Raw genomic sequence first — 9,699 nt, 5'->3', positions numbered from 1 at the left:
TGGGCATGCAAAGACCCCGACAGGAGTAAACACTGCAGAAGACGCGGAGTAGAAGGCCACTTCGCCAGGGAGTGCAAATCGGCACCAAAGTGCCTGATTTGCATGGCGAACAAAGGCCACGTGGCGGGGGGGGGCTTAAGTGCCCAAGTATGAGAGGACAGAATGGCCGAAAATGACGCAGGTCACACAGTTGAACTTGAATCACTGTGAAGCCGCGCAGCAACTGTTGTGGCAATCCGCCACGGAGTCGAGTACAGTATACGGCTAAGAAAGCGGCGCTCTGTACGACCGGTCGGTACCCGGTCCAGGAGATAATCTCCACGATGTGTGAGGGCTTCGCAATTGCGAAGATCGACGGGATCTAGTACTGCAGTTGCTATTCTCCACCCAGGCGCAGGTGGCCGATAGACCAGTTCTCGTCCATGCTAGACTCATTGGCAAGCGCACTAATAGGACTGAGTTCCTTGGTCAGTCGCTGTACGAACGAGAGAGGTTGGGCTCTACTCGAAGCTATGGCGGGATTGAACGTCGAGGTTGCGAATGTAGGCAGTACAAGCACCTGTAGCAGGAACGGTGTGGAGTTCATCATTGATGTGACCTTCTGGAGCCCGGGTCTTAACCCTAGCTCGGACTAGAGAGTTGACAAGGGGTACACGCATAGTGATCACCTGGCGATTCGATACAGGATAACCGATACTCACCGAGGATGGCTAACCTCGCATTTCGATAAGCCGGCACTTGTGGAACGACTGCTCATGGAGCAGAACACCGACTACCTGTCTAACGACGGTCTTGTTGGTACCCTGAGACGAGCGTGCGACGCGGCAATGCCGAGACGATCCATACCCAGGAATGGATGAAGACCAGTATACCAGTATACTCCTAGAGCGAATCATTCTGTCAAGGTTATTGGTCTACACCGAGAGGACGGACAACGCGGAGCTATCAGACAGCTAGTTTGGGTTTCGTAAAGGTTGATCGACAGTGGATGCCATTAGGTCAGTGACTGGAATGGCCGAAGTTGCGCTGCAGAAAAAGAGGAGAGGCATTAGTGGTACTGCGCGATCGTCACGCTAGACGTTAGAAACGCCTTTAATAGTGTTGGCTGGGCCGCCATAGAGAGCGCCATATCTCGCTTAGGAGTCCCGGCTAGCCTAAGGCGTATTCTAAAAAAGCTACTTCCAGAACAGGGTGCTGCTTTACGACACCGAGGAAGGCCAAAAACAGTACAATGTCACCGCGGGGGTACCGCAAGGATCAATCTTGGGCCCGGTATTAAGGCTAGCACTATCACCGAGAGTAAAGTTGGTTGGCTTTGCTGACGACATTACCCTGGTGGTATACGGTGAGTCGTTTGAAGAGGTGGAATTGACGGCAGCGCATGTGATAGACATCAGATATCAGAAGGCCGGCTCCAGAGGCACGTTATCCTCCATTTGGGACATTTGTGCCATCGCCAAAATAACAGCCTATTTCATCATCTACCTGAGAGAAAAGGAAAATCCTTTTGATGGGGATAAGGACAGGTTATCCTAAGTTTTGCTCAAACAGCATCAAATTAGGTAAAGAATCATAATACCCACGTTGTTTGCACCATTTTATTGTTGAAATGGATAATTGATCATCTCACCATACAAAAATCCAGCTCACTACTTTCAATCTATACTTCACTGATTGCGTCCTATTGTGCACTGGATAAACATTCCAAAACTTCCTCATCAGAGGAAGTGTAAACGTAACTGATATCCATTTCATGACACCAGAAATCACATCATTTTTCTAGTTCTTCTTGATATTTGAGCCTTAAACTCTTGAAAAAAGCCGCAATCTTGAATTTTGAGCCGCCATTTTGGATTCAAGTCCGACATCCAGGAAATTCTGGTCACCATTTTTGGACACCAGACTGCTTCCACATACCAGATATGCCCATATTGAATGGTTTTAGAGCCCAAAACTCAATTAAACAGCCGCAATCATGAGTTTTGAGACGCTATCTTAAATATTCTGGTCGCCATTTTTGAACTCCGGTTGTCTTCCCCATACCAAATACCCATATTGAATGGTTTTAGAGCCTAAATCTCCATTAAAACAGCTGCCATTATGAATTTTGGGGCGCCATCTTAGATAGTTTGGTCGCCATCTTGGATATTTTAATCGTAATTTATGGACTCAAGTCATCTTCTTAATACCAAATATACACATAATGAATGGTTTTAGAGCCTAAAACTTCATAAAAAAGCCACCATCTTGAATGTTGAGCTGCCATCTTAGATTTTCGATCGCCAACTTGGATATTCTGGTCACCATATTTGGGCTCCGGACATCTTACCCATAACATATATCCTATATTGCATGGTTTTAGAGGCTAAAATTCCATTAAACAGTCACCATCTTGAATTTTGAGCCATCATATTGGACTTTAGACCGCCATCTTGGAAATTGTGGTCACCATTTTTAGAGTCTAGACTTCTTTCCTTGCTTCTTCCCATACCCATAATATGGGTATATTATATTGCATGGTTTAGGTCCTAAAACTCCAAACAGTCGCCGTCTTGAATTTTAAGACGCCATCTTGGATATTTTAATCGTCATTTTTGGACTCCAGACGTCTTCCCCATACCAAATAAACCCATATTGCATGGTTGGAGAGACTAAAAGTCCAATAAACAACCGCAATTGAATGAATTTGCAGCCGCCATTTTCGATTTTAGCCCGCCATCTTGGATATTCTGGACGCCATTTTGGAGTCCAGACTTCTTCTTCATACCAAATATACCCATTTTGCATAGTTATAGAGCCAAAAGCACCATTAAACAGCCGCCATGTTGAATTTGGAGCCGCCATCTTGAATTTTAGACCGTTATCGTGGATAATGTGGTCAACATTTTTGGACTCCGGAAATCTTTCTAATACCAAATATTCTTAAATTGCATGGTTTTAGAGCCTAAAACTCTATTAACTACCATCGTGGTTTTGGAGCCGCCGGTATAACTGACCGGTGCTGGTCCGGATCACTGAAATGGTCATAACTCCGGAACGCCTTAAACGATCCAGACGATTTTCAAAAGCAAACAATGCGGTAAAATTCCGGTTCGATTCGAGCTATAATCTGAAAAATCGGTTAATGGAAAGTGCATTAAAAGTGAGTGAATTTTTTTGCGCACAGACATACATACATACACACATACAGATACCATCTCAATTCGTCGAACAGAGTTGATTGGTATATGTGATTTGACCCTCCGAGCCTTCTATCGAAAATGCGTTTTCTGAGTGAACATATAGCCTTTCAGTGCACTTAGTGTACGAGAAAGGCAAAAAGATGTAGCGATGATCCGATAAAAATTCTTCATCTGACACATGCCAATTGGTCAGCTCGTGACTAATTATGTTAGAGCAAAGCGTTATGTCTAACACTTCCTTTCTAGCAGATACCATGAAGGTTGGGCGGTTGCCTAAGTTAAGCAATCCAAGATCAGTACTACTTAAGTATTCCATCAAACTGGAGCCTCTCAAATTGATGTCTGAGCTGCCCCAGATTATATGGTGAGCATTAGCATCACTGCCAACAATTAGCGGAAGTGCAGTATGCGATGACTTGCTTGAAAACATCTGTAGGGGATGGTTCATCTTGCGGTAAATAAGCCGAACAATAAACGTATTTCCTGTTGAGGTTTCCAACAGACACATAGATTGTGATAGCACATATGTACATCTCTAGTGGTTAGCTCAAATGGGTGTAGCCTTGGGTGTAGCAACGATTGCGTTGTTGACAAGCACACATGCTCGAGGCATGACACGCGAGTTTTGGCATTTCATTTTTACTGAACGTAGCAAACACCGGATTCACAAGGTCTCCTAGATAGAAATTCACCTTACGAAAGTAAGGTTCTTGGACTAACACCACTTGAGCTGTACAATTTCGCATAAGTCTGCAAAGATTGATCGTTGCTGTTCTTTTGTGCTGAAGATTGATCTGAGCTATCCTAAACGTAGCCGCTACCCAAACTAGGCAAGATCAAACTCTTAACAATCACAGCACAAAAGAGAACAGCGACAATAAAGCCAGATCGGTATCGACATGAATGCGCCAAAGGCGATGATGCACCGAATACACTGTGTAAAACGCATAATGCGAAACCATATAGCTGAAAATTTAAACTAATTAATAACATCTTCATAATCCCGCCCTTTTTCAGCCTGAAATATGAGATTGAAGAAGGGCAGCTGATTGTCTCGGTGATGAAACACAAGATCCACAGCGCTATTGCTCCGGTTAACGCAGTAAAGGCAAAATACTGTGGAGCCCTAGTACTCTACAGGCTCCGTTTGTGATTAGATTTTTATAAGACCCCCATAACCATTCATTCCTAGGCACGGTAAGCATAAAGCCACATAACACCTTGAATTAGGGGTCACCTGATTAGTGGACTCCTACCACTGGAATAGGCGGTCTGTAGTGCTATTCTTAGCCAGTTGAACCAACCGCTACCGACACTACACAGCTATCTAGGCTGATCGGGAAATGAAGAAGACAAGAAAAGTGAAAAGCTGGAGATTGAAGAGTCAAAGCGATAGAGTTCGAAGAGTTCTAAGGTTTGAGATAGCTGGAAAATTTCGAAGAAGTGGAAGTTATATAGACTACAGTCCTCACTCAGCAGTCGTAAAAACGTGGCCAAAACAGCTTTCCACCATTGGAGGATTGAGTTAATCTTGTCCAAGAGTCATAGGTTAGTTCTAAATCTTTGTGCTTTGGTTCGGACGGAAAAAAAAGAACCCTTATCACTGCGGTACCACCTACGAATTTATGCGGCTCCCTAAATGCTAATGCTCGAAATGACTCGCTAAGGGTTGGACGTACGTATTACCCGCGTCAACACCGAAACTCTATCATATTATAGGACAACCATTTGACATGAAATCAAACGTAGGCCAGGAGATCGATCGTATATCAGCCAATCAGAGTGATGCTGAACTGGAGAACACTGGAGAATACTGACCCAAATCCATTGCCGTAGCTAGCTTTTTCTTTTTTCTTACTCACTCTCTTAAACAAACGCGAGAAAGAGCGGGATGCGAGAGGGGGCCTGTGCCCCCTCTTTCATCCTTCTCTTTCTCGTGTTTGTTCAGGAGAGTGAGCGAGAAAAAAGAAAAAGCTAGCTACGCCAATGCCCAAATCTCGGGTTCTGTGCCGGACGATTCTATGTAGACCATATTATCAAGCTCCGTATCATCTTGCCACAAATCAATCATTTCACAATTTCATTCCAGACCCATTTGCGACAAGGGTGACCCTAAGATAATCACCGGAACCATTAGAGCACACTTCGAACCATTTCCTGTAGGGTGCTGAGTCCAATTCCATCCAGCTCGTCGCCGGAGTGAGCTAACAGGATAGGTCATGGAAGGCAAACAGAAACATCACATTTGTTGTCTGAAACACGTTATGGACCCAGAATCGGTCGTCACTGGTATCCCTAGCAACACTTGTATCCGCGTTGTAGGTTACCAGTATTGCAAACATGACGTCTGAAAACTGTTGTGAGAATCAATAGAACAGCTTGATTATAAAGGTGTACGTACGATGTTAAAAAGCCATGTGGTTATAGTGATTAAATACTACCGTTAAATTGGCCATAAATTTGATTGCCAGTCGCCACATATTAGAACTGTCGTAACGATCGTGCTTGGCTGGATATATAGTAGAAAAAGATTGTAGAAACATACCCACAGTTTCATGCTTCTCCTTTCACTCACGATGGGGATCCGTTTGGTTTTGATATTGGCGATAGCCGTTTGGTTCGGTGGAACATCCGGAGCTCCGTGTGGCGGGTGCTGTTGTGTACAACCCTGTTGCTGTTCCTGTGATGAACCAGAACCGGAGTTGATCTACTACACGGATGGCGTCGAGACACGTTCAGCGTCGAATCCTTTCAACAATTTGTGGTACAATGTGGGAAAAGCCGTTGGCCAATGGGTTTGGGTGCCAGGCGTAGGCCAGCCCGGTATGGCAGCTCTTCCTGGACTGTCACCTCCGATGGCAACGCCACAAATGCAAGTTGACGGTGAACCAACGGGAGCAGCTTCGGAACTCAGTGGCGTTGTGGACCCTTCTGGATCGAGTGGAGGAGAAATGAGTGCAGTGGATGAATTGACCCAGGAACCTGAACAACAACAACCAGAGACCGAACTTGGGCAGGAGCTGGAGCCACAAGGTGGTCAACAGTTGGAACCGGAATCCGGACAGGAATTGGTGCCACAGATTGATGTGGCAGTAGACCAAGGGGTTGACCAGGAGCTTGAGCCGCAACTTGGGCAACCCGTGGAAACAGAATTTGGCCAGCAGCCAGGACCACAGATGACGGAGCCATCTGGACAAGAGCAAGGCCCAGGACAAACTGATCAGCAACAGGGGCAGTTCGTACAGCTGCCTGCACAGCAATTCCCTGTTCAGCAATTTCCACAGGCACCTGCGCAGCAGCTCCCACAGCAGTATCCACAGCCACCTGTTCAGCAATATCCACAACAGCAACCGCAACAATCGCAACAACCTACACAACAGATCCCCCAGAAACCTGCTCAACAGTTTCCACAGGCACCTGCACAGCCATTCCCGCAGCAGTTCCCACAGCAATATCCGCAGTATTATCCACAGTACTATCCTCCGCTACAGTATCCACAACAACCGGTGCAGCAGTCTCCACCATACTACACGCCGCAGCAGCCCGGGCAACACTACGCCCCACCGTACATGCCACAGTACCCTACGCAACAATATCAGCAGCAGCCTGGACACAGTTCGCCGCAGTACGGTCAACCGCACTATCAGTGGCCAACGGCACAGCAACCGGGACCTGGAGGAAACTATCAAGCACCAGCGTACAGTGAGAACTCTGGTAATAAGTTTAAGGTTAAACATTCGAAGAAGATTATTAGGGACACCTACTACCACCCGGTGGAGCCAGTCGCAAATTCGGCTAAAGAGAAAAAAACCTAATGTAACTCATGCAACTATGTTCGATCAAGCAATAAGTTAAAAAAAACTGTTCAAGGTCTTCCAGAGCTCATTTGAGTATAGGTAATCGAATCTACAAGCGAAACTAGTGATCTGTGGTTGTATTACGAATAAATTTTGTACTCTTCCCGTACAATTCATTGAAACGCCCTCTTAAACCACCTTCAAGCATCTGAAAGCTCTTAGAGCGCCTTACTTACCTTACCGGTCAGACTAAGGCAAAACTTCTAGGGAACCGACCTCAGAGATCGTGTTGCACCTGAAAATCTCAGTAACGCTCTGAAACACATTGAAACGCCTTGAAACCAGTGTGGCACCTAAGACCCTCTGAAACCTTTAAAACGCACTGAAACGCCATCAAACGCTTTTTCTTCTTCTTCTTCTTCTTCTTCTTCTTCTTCTTCTTCTTCTTCTTCTTCTTCTTTTTCTTCTTCTTCTTCGTTTGCTTCTTCGTCTTCTTGCCGCGTCCGGATAGGCGATCCATAGCCTTAACCACTAGGCTAACTGTAGACCCTGAAATATCATGAACCGCTTGTGAACCCTCCTTAACCTTCCGTAGCTCACGCGGTTGGTCACCACCGCCAGCACCACGCTAATGCTGAGTACAAAAAGCGAGATTTTTTCAACGTGTTGTGCAAAATACAACAGTGCGATCGCTCGAGCGTTAAATTCGTATTAAAACGCCTATTGAAACGCCTGCGATTCCCCCGTATAATTCCTATGACACCGATCTGAGAGCCAATGTAGCCCCCAAAAACCGCTTCGAAATCTTCTGAAACATCCTGAAATGCCTTGGACCGTCTTGCTTTTGAAATCTTCATAAACCCCCATTATGTTACTGAACCGTTCTGAACTCTGAAGTTTACCATGGTAAACGACATCCTACCTAGAGCAAGCAGAAGATGATCCGGGGATGATGACGACACCTCTGCTGAAGCTCTACTTCAAGAAGCTGAAGCTGCACTACCGAGAGTACTCCGCAGCTCACCGAGAAGTGTTGAAAGGATTCTACCCCATTAGCCCGAATGCCACTACCCCGAAAGCCCTTATTCAACAACATTACGGACAGCTTCAATACCAGAAGATACCATTTGAAAGAGTAAACTTAAAACAAAATAAATGAATAATACGTATAAGAGCTGATCTTGTATGATATATAGCTGTCAACAAAGGTCCGAAATTGTCAGGGCCCGTGGCGTAGTGGTCCACACGTTCGCTTCATAAGCGGATGGTCATGGGTTCGAACCCAGCCCCGGCACTTGCAATTTTTCGTCAGCTGCTCTTCCCCCCGAGAGCAGCTGGCACCTGACCCTCTTCGGAGCATATAGCTCTAACGGACCCGGAATTTGGATATCGGCGAACCGCAACTCATAATGGACCCCCAATCGGACTGGAAAAGGAACAGCAGCCACACATCAGCATCATCGTGCTCATCATTCTACCATGGACAGGGTAGAAGAATGAAAGAAGCACAAAGGCAACCAGTTCAATACAGTAGAATAGAATAAAACACATTTAGGCGTTGTACAAAGTGAAAGTGCAGCGTCCAATTGGAATCGCTCACGTAGTACCCAAGTGGACAAAAGAGCTGTAAATTAGGTTAAGTGATAAGAGAATAAAAAAAGGCCCGAAATTCCCTTGACAGCCACCAAAATTCCTATGGACTCCCTGAAACGCCTTAAAACTCCTTTGAATATCTAACGGGGGGTTAAGGGGGTTTCCAGAAAGAGAGCCCAAAAAAGGGAGTTCCAAGGGACTTCAGGGGCGTTTCAGGGGGTTCTTTCAGAGTATTCCAGAAGCCTTTTAAGGAAACTGTCAGGTATTCTGTGCTTTTTAATAGTATTATGGGTTTCAGGGACGTTTCAGGGGCTTTAAGGGCAATTCAGGTGATCTCAGGAACCTTCAAAGGGCGTTTCAAGGTATTTCAGAGTCATTTCAGAGAAATTCAGGGTGTTCCAGGAAAATTTCAAGGGCGTTCCTAGAGGTTTTAGGGGCGTTTCAGGGGCGGTTCTAGGGGTTCTCAGGTGCGTTTCAGGGGTTTTATTAAGCCTTTCAAAGGCGTCCAAAGGGGTTTTAGAGACATTTTAAATTGATAATGTTGATTTCATGGGCGTTTGAATGAGGTTACAGAGGTTTCAGGGACGTTTTGCAGCATTATAGATCAGGGTAGTATCATGGGGTTTTAAAATCAATGGTTATCTTAGGGGCGTTCCAACAGATATTGTGATGAGGTCACGGAAAATCATCTGAAACGTCCTTGAAGGCCTTCAAGATCCCTATGAAACCCCATCGGACCCCGTTTAACGCACCTGAAATGCTATGAAATCCCCGAAAATTCCTCTGTAACGCTTCCGTAATTGCTTTTAATCCCGCTGAAAAACCTCTGAAACTTCCTGAAATGCCTTCAAAATCCCCCTGAATCCTGCTCGGACCACATGTAACGCATCTGAGACTCTCCGAAACCCCCGAAACGTGTGGGATGTAACAAGTGTCAGTGTAACGTCCAGTATTGATGAGATTTGTCGCGTGTAATATTCGTCGTATTTTGTATAAAAAAAGAAAACGTTTGTAGTTAGGTTAAGTGTAACGTCCCAAAAATCCCACGAACGCAGCCATCACTGCACTGCTCTATACAAGGACGATGACCAGGCTGCACAGGACTGCACGAATGGGCGGCCATGGGG

The 9,699-nt window shown here is 45.6% G+C and overlaps 1 protein-coding gene across 1 annotated transcript; it reads left to right on the top strand.

The window, feature by feature from the left end:
* The first annotated feature begins 5,758 nt into the window (after positions 1-5,758).
* LOC109415306 (uncharacterized) lies at positions 5,759-6,997 on the top strand. The gene has a single exon (XM_019689189.3). It carries the CDS (start codon positions 5,759-5,761, stop codon positions 6,995-6,997), a length of 1,239 nt encoding a protein of 412 aa, XP_019544734.3.
* Positions 6,998-9,699: the final 2,702 nt, after the last annotated feature.

Source organism: Aedes albopictus, chromosome 1 (assembly GCF_035046485.1).
Source record: "Aedes albopictus strain Foshan chromosome 1, AalbF5, whole genome shotgun sequence".
Classification (NCBI taxonomy): domain Eukaryota; kingdom Metazoa; phylum Arthropoda; class Insecta; order Diptera; family Culicidae; genus Aedes; species Aedes albopictus.
The sequence above is the reverse complement of the archived record's forward strand: the minus strand, read 5'-3'. Positions and strand labels throughout refer to the sequence as shown.